Source organism: Phytophthora parasitica (genome assembly GCF_000247585.1).
Source record: "Phytophthora parasitica INRA-310 unplaced genomic scaffold supercont2.18, whole genome shotgun sequence".
Lineage (NCBI taxonomy): Eukaryota > Oomycota > Peronosporomycetes > Peronosporales > Peronosporaceae > Phytophthora > Phytophthora nicotianae.
In genome coordinates, this window is record NW_008649004.1 from 1,016,882 (window position 1) to 1,028,974 (window position 12,093).

General features: G+C 49.8%; 6 protein-coding genes across 6 annotated transcripts; 1 reads left to right on the top strand and 5 right to left on the bottom strand.

Annotated features, from left to right (window-relative positions):
* Nucleotides 1–1,383: 1,383 nt before the first annotated feature.
* On the top strand, nucleotides 1,384–1,889 carry PPTG_22564 (hypothetical protein; the record flags this gene model as incomplete). Its single annotated transcript, XM_008904807.1, has 3 exons — nucleotides 1,384–1,432; nucleotides 1,699–1,722; nucleotides 1,768–1,889. 3 exons carry the CDS (start codon nucleotides 1,384–1,386, stop codon nucleotides 1,887–1,889), a joined length of 195 nt encoding a protein of 64 aa, XP_008903055.1.
* Nucleotides 1,890–2,565: 676 nt separating this feature from the next.
* Nucleotides 2,566–3,420, bottom strand: PPTG_09712 (hypothetical protein; the record flags this gene model as incomplete). Its single annotated transcript, XM_008904733.1, has 1 exon — nucleotides 2,566–3,420. The coding sequence occupies one exon, from the start codon at nucleotides 3,418–3,420 to the stop codon at nucleotides 2,566–2,568; it is 855 nt and encodes a 284-aa protein (XP_008902981.1).
* Nucleotides 3,421–3,431: 11 nt separating this feature from the next.
* On the bottom strand, nucleotides 3,432–4,004 carry PPTG_09713 (hypothetical protein; the record flags this gene model as incomplete). Its single annotated transcript, XM_008904734.1, has 1 exon — nucleotides 3,432–4,004. The coding sequence occupies one exon, from the start codon at nucleotides 4,002–4,004 to the stop codon at nucleotides 3,432–3,434; it is 573 nt and encodes a 190-aa protein (XP_008902982.1).
* A 789-nt stretch (nucleotides 4,005–4,793) lies between these two features.
* Nucleotides 4,794–6,147, bottom strand: PPTG_09714 (hypothetical protein). The gene is made up of 2 exons (XM_008904735.1): nucleotides 5,773–6,147; nucleotides 4,794–5,686 (listed from the first exon to the last, which is right to left on the bottom strand). Exons 1-2 carry the CDS (start codon nucleotides 5,953–5,955, stop codon nucleotides 5,033–5,035), a joined length of 837 nt encoding a protein of 278 aa, XP_008902983.1. The 5' UTR covers nucleotides 5,956–6,147; the 3' UTR covers nucleotides 4,794–5,032.
* Nucleotides 6,148–6,862: 715 nt separating this feature from the next.
* Nucleotides 6,863–8,206, bottom strand: PPTG_09715 (hypothetical protein). The gene is made up of 3 exons (XM_008904736.1): nucleotides 8,106–8,206; nucleotides 7,799–8,035; nucleotides 6,863–7,731 (listed from the first exon to the last, which is right to left on the bottom strand). Exons 2-3 carry the CDS (start codon nucleotides 7,979–7,981, stop codon nucleotides 7,084–7,086), a joined length of 831 nt encoding a protein of 276 aa, XP_008902984.1. The 5' UTR covers nucleotides 7,982–8,035; nucleotides 8,106–8,206; the 3' UTR covers nucleotides 6,863–7,083.
* Nucleotides 8,207–8,521: 315 nt separating this feature from the next.
* Nucleotides 8,522–11,220, bottom strand: PPTG_09716 (hypothetical protein). Its single transcript, XM_008904737.1, has 2 exons — nucleotides 8,864–11,220; nucleotides 8,522–8,782 (listed from the first exon to the last, which is right to left on the bottom strand). The coding sequence occupies exons 1-2, from the start codon at nucleotides 11,154–11,156 to the stop codon at nucleotides 8,688–8,690; spliced, it is 2,388 nt and encodes a 795-aa protein (XP_008902985.1). The 5' UTR covers nucleotides 11,157–11,220; the 3' UTR covers nucleotides 8,522–8,687.
* Between the last annotated feature and the right edge of the window lie 873 nt (nucleotides 11,221–12,093).

Below are 12,093 nucleotides of genomic sequence, written 5' to 3' on the forward strand. Positions count from 1 at the left end.
CACGCTTTGTGTTTATGGGGGCTAACTCCTCCAAGCCCATGCCTCTTGTCGGATAGGTGGCAGATATGCAAGTGATATGTTTTTCACTTGCTTATTGCGAGGAGGTATAGATATGTTGCGGGGCATTCCGACACGATACGTCGGAACGGCTGGCGTACATGACTTGCCATTTTCCTGGCTATACTATTAGACAAAATTTCATTGATAACGTCGAATGATTGGTTTAAAATTGGCAAGTTTTATTCTATTGGCTGCTACACTTTATACAAACTTCTAGTAATGTCGGAAAAATGATCATATTCAACCATAACCGCCCGCTACTGTGGACTTCCGACCAAAGTCCGTTGGTGGTATCCAATTTATTGGCCATGACACCAAAGTACACATGGCGTTACTTTGCCAGAAGTCAAAGTCGAACGTGTTCATGTCGATAACGCGTACTTCTCCCACTGGTGCGAGAGTCTTTCAAAACCCGTGCGAATTGATGAGAACCGTACTTAAGCCAATCCGTGAGCTCCTCGTTTGCACCGCCAATTTCGGTGCGCTCATGGCGGGCAAGGCTTCGATAAAAAGATATTAGCTCCCCGTTTCGGAATCTACTCCGGCCTACGCGCCGTCCCCTGACAGATTTCCGCTACGCTCCGGGTGTCAAGGCGCCTCTCAAAGGCCTCTATGATTTATGTTAGGTTGGAGTTTTCTCACCTGCCGAAAGAAGTGCTACTTCGTTGAGACTTTGTGTGACCAGCATCTAAAAGCTTACCGGTAAATGCCGGTACCTTAAAATATCCAGGGCTTCCCGGGTTACACGCGGCATTAGTTCTTTCTTTCCAGATCCTCTCTGAACTCAGAAATATAGTTGAGAAGCTTAGAAAACTTGCAGATGATGATGACTGAAATACGTACGGCTTACGTATTGTCGGGGTTGACAGTTTATAAGGGTCCATGTGATAGGTTATAGGCCCCAATTAGTGGATTACTTTTAGGAGTTGGCATTCTTCTCCTAAAAGCTTATCAGAAACTATCAGAAACATGCAACATGCAGCTTATCGGTCCCGCCACCAGCCGGTGGCGGCTCACCAAGCCCGAGAGGGTGGCCAGCGTCGCGGGGAGGCTCCGCCTCCTTGGCCGGGGCCCAAGGTCCGACTCCAACGAAGATGAATAGTTACTGGAACAGTCGGCACACACCATGTGTGCATCTAGTAGAAAGGCCACATGGTCTACAAAAAAACATCAGACACGACGACAGCTGGTCTTCGCGAGATGCTGTCTAGTTTATACAGTGCAAATGTATTTATTTACGCAAGCTTCTTTATCGTCACATCAGATGCAGTGGCTTTAGCACGCCTGATCGTGCTGCAAAAGGTGTTCCAGTTTTACTGTCTGATGGCCAAGAAGTCTGCATCAACGGATCTTCAGACCAAGATTTGCTTCAGTTTTTACAGAAAGCTGACATCGCAGTCAAGGTCTGAAGATCCAGAAACCACGAAAACATTGCGTAAATTATTCTTATTTATCCAACAAAGGTTTTCCATGCTATAGTTTTAGACTTAATTCTTATTCTTTTCGGTCTTTGGTTTTGTTTTTGTAGCTTAGTGGACGGTGTACGGCTTTTTGTGGGATCCAGTAATGCTTCTATTGCTGGTCTAGGAGCCACAGAGCATCCGCAACCAAGCAATCACGAGGCTAACGTTATGGTAGCCTCGATGAGCGATTGCCCGATGGGTAAGTATCCTCATTTCAATAATTTTTATCGGCCTAATAATCTAGGTAATGCATTTGTCCGAACACTTGATGTGTTCAAAGCCAAATTCGCCAAGGAATTTAAGAAAGCAGCTTGGCTCGACAAGATCCTAAGCCTACACAAGACTGTCCCCCACAAGAGCTCTTGATCAAACTCGACGAGTATGGAGCTGTCCAGATCGATATAGGGTCAAAGGCATTTATTGTTGCATTAGAGGTCTTTAGCAAAACCGTGTAATCGAGAAAAGTGGGTTAACCATACGGAATGTTTGCCTAACCACATCCACCAATCGATAAATGTCTTGGTTCGAACCCACCACTTGAACAACAAATTCCAGTTCAAGACCAGCTGTTGTAATATAAAAAATGGGAAGAGGTCTTGCTGGGAGAGGTGCGTGTACATGTATGACTGTGGCACGAGGTCTGGTGCATCGCGTCAATGTTTCAATACCAGCAGTACTAGTCACTGCAATTGCAAGCGACAGGTATCTAAATGACAATGAACAGTGACGAGAATCAGAGAAGCGGTTATGTTCGTTCCGATAACCACATTGTGGTCTTCGTTTGCACTATGTGCTAATGTAGCCCCTGATATCCGCCAGAAACTCGTATAAGTAACTTCAGCAACATGGAACACCACTCGTTCAACTCATCTAGAACGAGATTGCAAACTAGATTGGACATCATAACTCGACCACAGGACTCCTCGCACAGAGCTATAGAAATATAGATTGCTTATTTATTGTTCTCCCCACTGCATCACAATCAATTATTGCAATATTTACAGTCTCAAGTGGGATGATTGTCAATAGATTCGTGCATCCGTTACATTGCGTCAATGTCATCTACCTGGTTGCTCCACTCTGTATTCTTGGAGTTTTCAATTGCAGCTGATACGGATCCGAGTGTAACCAAGTCCCAGTTTAGCTTTAGAAACATTACCGTTTCCAAAGTGGACGCACTCATACTTTTCCGTAGGTACCCTATGGAGCTTTTGACCATCGAGGAAAATCGCTCCGCCACCACGAATGTCGTCGGGATCCAGTTAGCTTCGATGTACTTGGACTCCTTTGTCCCGCGATTTCGTGCCTTCTTAGCGATTGCTTGGTCAAGCTCCCCAGCAGTTCTCTTTCGCTTCGAGAGCGACGCTGGTACAGTATTTCGCCGTTGGTCAGATTGCCCGGCCGGTGAGCGCAGTAAACGAGCAACTGCATGCCTCTCCGGTACAAGCAGCGTTTTTTCGGCTCCACATTGAATCTTGGCCAACCCTGCTTCAAAGTCTGGACACTCAACCACTTCTCCACCAGCGGCCAAATAGTAATCCATGTCTTCATGGTCATCCAAAACAACATCGAAGGTGTCGCGCACGGTAGTAATTGTCACATCCTTGCGTTGAAGCCGGCATGCTATCACGTCAAAAGCACTCATTTCGTTGAGTACCGCGAAGATTTTTCGCTGCTCGCTTGGTGAGGGTATGAGGTCAACAAGTGGAATACGCCGGGGTTTTTTGGCATTTGGGTTGGTAGTGGAGTCGTCACCGTCACTTTCGTCGTCTTCGACTGTACAGTCGTCCATGAACAGGTGCATGTACGGCTGCAGGTCCTCAAAGCGCTTCACACACGCGGTAGCAGCCGCTCCATCGAAGCTCGTGCAGTGGAATAGGTTTGTAATAACATCCATGTAGTTTCAGCTTAGCCACCAGTCTTCAGCTTTTTCATTAAAGCACTAACCTTTTTAATGAGATGCATCTGCGGCTCTAACCATTTGCGAACAGCAAGATTGAAGCGGTGGGCCGCACATCCAATCAATAAAACCGAAATTCGACGGGAAATTGCTTTGTTGGTTTCCATGTTATCAGCTACGATGGCGACCATATTAGCGATGTCCAGCTTGTAGTGATCGAGAACCATGTCTAAGAATTCAACGTGCTCAGCTGCAGTCATCGACGCCTCATCTAGGAAAGGAGAGAATGCCAGCAATCGTATGCCATTTTTCGTGGCAGTGAAAATGGCAATAGCGTGCTCAGCAGCATCCGTGAAGCCGTCAAAGACAAGAGCAAACTTTTCACCTGATAATTCATGCATTATCTTGATGTCCACCACGCCAACAAGCGAAATCATTCTTTTCAGGGTCTTGCGATCCATTGCTTTGTATCGTACGACAGTACGGATCACAGGGTCGTCGATATGCGCAAACGGAAAGTTCTTGAGCGCAACGAGCCTGGCCCAGCCGTACGTGTCAGCAGCGTCCTTGTGAAAGAACATGCTGCTCACAGGAGCACATGCTTTCCTAATACACTCGCTAGACTCCTCTAGTAGACTAAAAAAAAACTTTTTAAAAATAGTTTTTAGAAAGCACATTTTTAATGTTGCTTTTTTATCATTTTTTTATTTTAACGCAAAAAATATCCAGAGCTTCCCGGGCAACGCACGGCATTAGTCATATTGGTGGAATCAATATATAATGGTTCTGATTGGCCTATAGGAGTACAGCGGCAATATTCGCAATAAGATTGTGGATTGTGAAATTGATCCAATCAATAATTGCAATCAGCAATATCCCTCAATCAGACAATCTATTTTGAGTAGAACTCACAATAGCAAAACTGTGTCGGTTCAAAATCGTGAGGCAGATGTTTGGGCAACTGACAAGTTGTTGGGTTCATCTTTAGCACAACCGCTCGAGTTTATTCGCAAACAAGTCTCATATTAGGATGGACAGTTATTTTTTTTTACTTTAGTTTGTTATTTATCTTTAATATCTCGGTCTAACAGTGCGAGGAGCAGAGCTGAGGAATGGGCGGACCTCAAACAGACCCAAATCGGCAAATTTGGACGGAATTCACAATAAAAAAACGTCAATTAACAGTGAATCCCATCTGCATCCCAATGTCAACTTCGCGTTGAAGTGGCACACGAAGCCTCTAAACTGATCCTGCTTGATCATCTCTCTGAGCAATCGTCCACAGAGCCGGCCAAGCGCTTCCAGGTGGTCATGCAGCCGTCCTGTGGACGCAGTTTCGGCATCCGCACCAGCTTCTGGCCGAGTGAGTTGTCCTTCTTGACCAGCACAAGTTAGTGCTTGTAGAGTCGACACTGTTTTTGTTTGACAATAATTGCAATTATTGCGCAACACTCAAGTACTGTAGATAGCTTTCATACGGGATGTATTTGTTAGGCGGCGCTGTGCATGCCAACACGAGCTGCCACTACTTCTCTCCTTTACAAAGCATAATGTGTTCATAGACTGCTACAATGAAGAATTGAGGGATAAACTGCCTTATTCAGCGCCCTTACAGCTTCTTCTTGGAGTCCTCCACAGCCGGCTTCTTGGGGCCGAACACGTACGCGCGAATGTAGAAGTTCATGAAGAGCCAGAAGAGCGACTGCACGTACACGAGGTACATGAGCGGCACCTTGGGGGGCATGCCCGGGCACTGGCGAGAGTAGGTGAGGTAGCCCTGCACGTTCATGGTCACGAACTGGATGAGCTGGATGCGCGTGAGGTACTTCTTCCACCAAATGTTGCGCGTGTGGGCGCTGACGAAGTAGTAAGTGTACATGATGGTGTGGACGAAGCCGTTGAGCACAATGGTAGCGTACGAGTCGCCGTCCTGAGCAGCGCGGAACGTCACGTAGTAGACAAAGAGCACGGTAAGGTGGTGGTACACGTGCAGGATCGAGAGCTGCTTCCACTTCTTGCCGAGGATGATAAAGACCGTATCGCACAGGTCGAGCATCTTGGAGAGGTAGAAGAGGTACAACACGTTGCCCATGACGGGGTCGTCAGCCTTGAAGGCGTTGCACGGGGCAGCGGAGTAGTTGTTGCGGTAGGCCTGGATAGCAGCCTCCACGCACATGTAGGAGCACGCGATGACCTGGATAGGGTTGTAGATGAACTGGATCGGGCTCGTCTTGATGGCGGGGATTCCCATTTTCATCAGGGCCTGATCAATAGCAAATTAAAAGAGAAGATAATAAAATTAGAGAACAATTGCCAAGATCGTCGGAATGGGGACATTGATGCACGCACCGTGCCGAAGATAACGAAGAGCAAGTAGCCAACGCAGATAGCGTAGACACTGGCAAAGTTGGCCAGAGGGTAGTCAGCCATGGGGTGGACCTTCCAGCCTCCTTCAGGGTCGACCCAGTCGAGCAGCTTGGCCTCCGTGGCGTTGGCCCACTCATAGTAGCTCTGCAACAGCTTAGTCGACATGGCTTCTTGTTGGCGAGGTGGTCGATGGACGTGCGAACCGGCAAAAGCGCGAATGAAGAGGCCGCTTCAGTTGCCGCCAATCACTTTTGCGTGTCAATAGAGTTCGAAGCGAAGCACCATCCGGCGGTTTGGGGTTCGGATCCAAGTGCCACTATCGCCGCCATAATGGGGCTAAGTGAATCGGATTACGGAGGGGAAATCGATGAATTTCAGCGCCGAGTTATGATGTCATGTATCATCACTAGCCACAGCGCGCCGCTGTCATCACCATCTTGAAGCCTTCCGCAAAGCAGTTTGCGCCCTTCGATGACGCAGAGGGTTCTCGAAACAACCAGGGCCACCCAACGGCACAGAGGATAGACACAGAGTATTGAACGCCATCCATCTTGCTGCTGGAAGCGTGTGCCGTGTTGCCCTATCTCATCGCGGACGACGCTGATGGAGTAGGTATGGCTAAAGGCTCAGCGCTGTAACAGCGAGGAACGGCTTGTGCACGCGGTTGCTAGCCTGTTAAAACAATTCTGGTGGTGGTGATGACGCGCTGTGCGTGGCATTGCAGCGCTGTGGTCAAGTACGTGGCGGTCATGGCGACTGCGCTAACGGCGATGTGGCTCGCTTGAGCGTGCATAACCCGAAAGCGGTGAGCCCTCGAAGCTCGCCCAATGCATTTGGTTATGGATTGCTGGAAGTTTTATCTGCAAGGGCTAAAATACGCGCTTTTCTAAAGCTGCCGCATGCGTAAGTGATAGCAGTAGCAACGCAAGTGACGAGGAGCTTTGGTAAACCAGGAAGCCCAAAGAGAATGATAACGAGAACTATGCATCGCCTGCAAGCGCTGCCTGCTGTCGATAGCGCTTGAAACTTCATTAGGATACTCAGTGTCCGTGGCTGAAGTATTGCTCGCGACTCAGCGAGGTTGCAAAGACGCACCTAAATGTAGCGCTCTGTATTAGCCGGCATTTAACGCTCGTTAGGTGCATACTAAAGAGATACGATTTCTAAGGCATCAGATACAATTTTTGCACTAGTAGGTTGTCCGGATTGATCAAGTTAACGTCTTCATTGTATTCTGGAGGCGATCATACAGACCATAGAGGTCTAACGGTTTGCGCTTCCTCTCGGACCATCTTACAGGCTCTTCTTAGCAGTGGAAACCTTCTTCGGCGCAAGGACGTACGAGCGCACGTAAAAGTTGACGAACAGCCAGAACAGCGACTGAACGTACACCAAATAGATGAGCGGGATCATCGGGGGCATACCTGGGCAGCGGCGAGAGTACATGAAGTAACCCTGCACATTCATGGTCACGAACTGGATGAGCTGGATCAGCGTCAAGTAGCGCTTCCACCAGATATCGCGGGTGTGCGCGCTCACGAAGTAGTACGTGTACATGATGGTGTGTACGAATCCGTTGAGCACAACCGACGCGTACGAATCACCGTCCTGCGCCACGCGGAAGACGATGTAGTAAATGATCAGCACCGAGAGGTGGTGATACACGTGCAGGAACGACAGTTGACGCCATTTCTTGCCCACAACGATAAAAACAGTATCACACAGATCGAGCATCTTGGACAAGTAGAAGAAGTAGAGCACGTTGCCCATGACCGGGTCGTCGGCTTTAAAGGCGTTGCATGGGGCTGGAGAGTACCCGTTGCGGTAGGCCTGAATGGCCGTCTCCATGAACATGTAGGAGCACGCGATGACCTGAATGGGGTTGTAGATGAACTGGATCGGGCTAGTTTTGATCGCGGGGATGCCTAGTTTCATGAGAGCCTGGTAGCAGCAGAAATTTAGAGACACCGTACGAGAATGACAAGACCTTTTCGAATGTGCAACTCACCGATCCGAACACGACAAAGAGGATGTAGCCAACGCAAATGGCAAGGACGCTGGCGAAGTCGGCTAGTGGGTAGTCGGCCATAGGGTGGACCTTCCAACCCCCGTCGGGGTCCACCCAGTCGAGCACTTTGATCTCGGTGGCATTGGCCCACTCGTAGTAGGTCTGCAACAGATCCGTAGCCATGACTCGTGCTTCTGCTCACTTCGGCAAAACTGCAAATGAATCCTACACGCGCTCCTGGCCGCACGTTGTGTGAAAAATTGGTGTTGATGAACATGCCTGGCAAATGGGTAGGTAGGCTACAAACCTGCACTTTGTATGGGGCTTTGTGAGTCTGGTGTCGAGCCCAATCATGGATGATCGAGGATACAATGCGTGAATTTCCTCGGTGTTTGCTTACAAAACCCAAGTCTGTAGTGACGTCATGACTAAGACGCTACGCGAGCGTCATTCCCATCTCACTGCCCTTGGTCATCACGGTAGATGACGCAGGATTACGAGAATGCAAAAAGTTTGTCAGGGTTGATAGCGCCACTAGTTCATTAAACCAAAAGCTTTCTTTAGAACACTATGCTGCTATCATCTCATTGTGTTGCAACTTGTCGTGACCGAATGCTCATCTTCTTACACTGAGAGTTGCAGTGTGCAACAGTTGGACAACCACATTGACTGGATGGCATTCATCACTGAGTGGTATCCACTTCAACTCGAAAAAAAGCAACATCGATAACAAGAATACAGCGCCGTGTTTTTAGGTGCAAAAGCCACTACAGCATCAGACGCAACTTCAAAATTGCAGTGACCAGCTCAAAAGCACTGTCCAGTCGTGGTGAATTGCATCGCTCTACATTAACCTAAACTAAACTCTGCAACAAGAGCACTTTCCAGCTTATCGGAACGTGAGCAAACCGAGCGTTCGGTCGTGGGAGACGCTGAACATGGCGTCGTATCGCGGGTGCCACGTAGCGTGCAACACCGTTTTATCTAAAAAAAAAAATAAAAGAATAAAAGCACGTTAATACACTTGCATACAACAAATAGCCACGAAAAAAACTAAGCACTTACGGTGCACGCGAAGAGATTGCTGCGGCAGCACCGCAGGGTAGTTTTCACCACGCATACGCACGTCCCAGATGTTCACCACACCGGTCTTGCTGCCACACGAGACGTGATAACCTGCCGGCGACCACCGGGGCACAACATACTGACTCATGGAGCTTCCTTCCCATGTCAGTGACATCCCGTTGCGGTCGTAGCGCTGACGCAGATCGTGCATCAACAAATTGTGTCTACTCTGCTCCACGGAGCTGACCAACAGGAGATTTGGATTGTGTGGATGCTCCAGCACCGCGTTGATCTTGGAGATGCTAGGTTTGCGACGCTCCATCACAACTTCAGTGCGACCCTTCTTGATGTCGTAGCGGATCAACAATCCGTCAAGGCCACCAGTATACAGACAGTCGCGTTGAGAGTGAACACAGAGCGACTTGACTTCACTGCGGTGGTCTCGGTGCAGCACAGTAAACTTCAAGTCCAAGCCACCATTCTGACTGTCTTCGTGTTCTTGCCAGAGTACAACGGCATGGTCCGAGTTGCCCGTAGTGACCAGTTGATGGCTTGTAGTCTCCGATCCAAACCCACTTGGCACCCAGTCGATCGCAGAAATACCCCGTGAATGCAGAACAGTGCGCTTTGATGTCATACGGTCACGTGGAATGGGCTGTGGCATGTCGCTGTCTTCCAGTTTGAGCTGATGGAGCTGCACAATGCAGAACTCTCCCTTTTCCTCCAAAGGATCACGGAAAGCCATCGCCATTCGGTTGCCATCGGGACTCCATGAGATGGCCTCGGCACAAGGATTATCACGACGGAATGAAGGTGGCGTGAGAGTCACAACCTTGGCGATGTCTTGGTCCTGACGTTGGTAGCTCCACAAAATAAGCCCACCTTCGTCAGGGCTTGTAGCGAAGATTTGGGGCTGGATCGGGTTAAAGGCTAGATGACGGCCCTTGCGAGAGCTGCCGTCTGGAATGGCACGGAAGCGGTGGTTTGCCAGTAGTTTCGGTACATTAGAGCGACCCCAGAAGTGGTCAGGCATCGAGTCTTCCACTGGAACGACTGCACTCTTGGTTGACGCAGCATTGTTCTCTAATTCTTGTTTCACTTCATTTGGGTCGATAATGACACAGTCATCGTCATCACTGCCTTCGTCGTCTTCATCCACGATGCACGGACGCTTGGAAGCTCGCGAGTGGCTACTGGATCGTCGAGTTTCACGTCGTTTGCTCTTGCTCCTGCTCCTGGATCGTCTCGAGTTTTTATCCTCTCGACTGCTATCACTGCGATGCGTTGACAGCCGCCGCTTTCGACGCATTTTCAACATATCCAGCTCCACCTCAATGTCGTACACCTCGATCGATTTGTTCTCGACGCGCTTCTTAAGCTTTTCCAGTTGCTCTTTGAGTTCGTCCAGCTCCTTTTTCTTCGGCTCTAATTCCTGTTCAGTGTCTGCAATGGCGTCCTCGATCTCCTGGAGACTACTACCGCTACGTCGACCACTACGCGAGGACTTTCTAGCCGATTTCTCCTCTTCGTCGCTAGTGTCAACAGCTCTCGAGCGTCTAGAACGTCGTCCACGACTCGGAGATCGCTCCCGTTCCTGTCCACGCTCGCGCGTTTTGGACTTGGACCGCTCCCGTTTCTTTCCACTACGAGTTTCAGTGCTCTCTGTGGCTCTACTGCCTCTATATGACGTCGTTTGCTCCTTCCGACTGCGCATGGGCGCCCCACCAGTGCGTCTGGCCGCTGATTTGGAGCGTTCTCTCTGACTATGACGAATTGCCGCCTCTGTGTCGTGTTTTTCTCTTGTGACCGACTTGGAGCGCGTTCTGGTCGATACTGGCGACAGGTTGCGGCGGTCTGTACTCGCCGACTGCGGTCCATTGTCCCAACGGCTCTTACGCGCACCGGGCGAGCGAGATCGCGCTCTGGCTGCAGTTGTCGACGGGGGTGGAGGCGCAGACTGGTACGGCTCAGGTCGATTGTAGTACCTGGCCTTGTTGGTGTTCATCGTGGTGGCGCTGGCTGCGCGATTGCTGCCTAGTGCGATGAACTCTTGGCCTGGCGTTTTGCGAGCCATGGCTCGTGCACGCGACTTGGACTTGGACCTGGCCCGCATGGTGATTGTTCCGTTGGCAGCTGCAGAACGGCGAGAAGTGGAGGCGACTGCACGCGGAGGGGAAAGCTGTCGACGTCGCTTGAGCGTGTCGCTGCGCTGGAAATCGGAGTCGGGGATGGAGAAGGTGCCGGCGTTCGCGTAGCGAGAGGAGGACCCGCCGTAGTCCCGATTGCGGCTCATGTCGGAACGGGACGAGGCCTTTCGGTTGGAGAAGAGTGATGGACGATTTTGGGAAGTGGGGATTGGTCGAAAGTGAGCGTGAGATGGTTGTTTTGGCGCCAAAATACAAAAGCAGAGTTTTTTTTGGCGCGTTTTGTGATGGAAGTGCTATGCTAAGGAAATGAGCAGCTTGCCCAAGCCTCCATGGGTAATCGTCGACATGGATGCCAAGAATTGAACAATTGCAACACTGCTGCTGAGATGTAGTTCTAACAAAATGATCTATGGGCTGCAACAACACGAGTGGAAGTAACGACAACGGTTGCAACAAACCAATATTTTTTTTCAAGTTGCTACATGTACTCGCAAAAGATTCAAAGGCACAGTCTGGTGTGTTAAAACACTAAGGTTACTTGCTGCACAACTTTCACTAACCAAGCTGAACATCTAAAACGAGCTGCGTTCGGTGTTCGATGAGCACAGGCATACTATACGTAGTAAGTCGGGTGCACTATCCTAGCTCGCTAGCATTGTGGCTAACGTTGCAGCCCGACACAACACTGTGTTACGTACACCCGTGTGGGCAGAGAGATCTTCGAGGAAGGATCTTGGCAGACTGCCACACCGTTTCATGGTTTGCTGTAGCGCAAGAGGCTGTCACACAATGCGGCAGAAAAGTCAAGCGCAGCCCTTCCGCGGCAGGTCGCGGCAAATGCAGCCCCCCGTCACTGCGTTGCCGCCCCATTTTAGCGGCAAGATCGCCGACAACACGCCGATGGCGACGCCACGGCCATTGTTACCTCGGAAAGCAACAATCCTGTGCACAACGTCAATGGCACAACATGGATGCTCCTGCCCTGACATCTTGCTCCATGCTGATTGGACATAAATCAGGTCAGATATCCAGTCTGACGTTTTGCAACATGTGGTAAAATCGTCCCCCAACCTCCCTCCGATT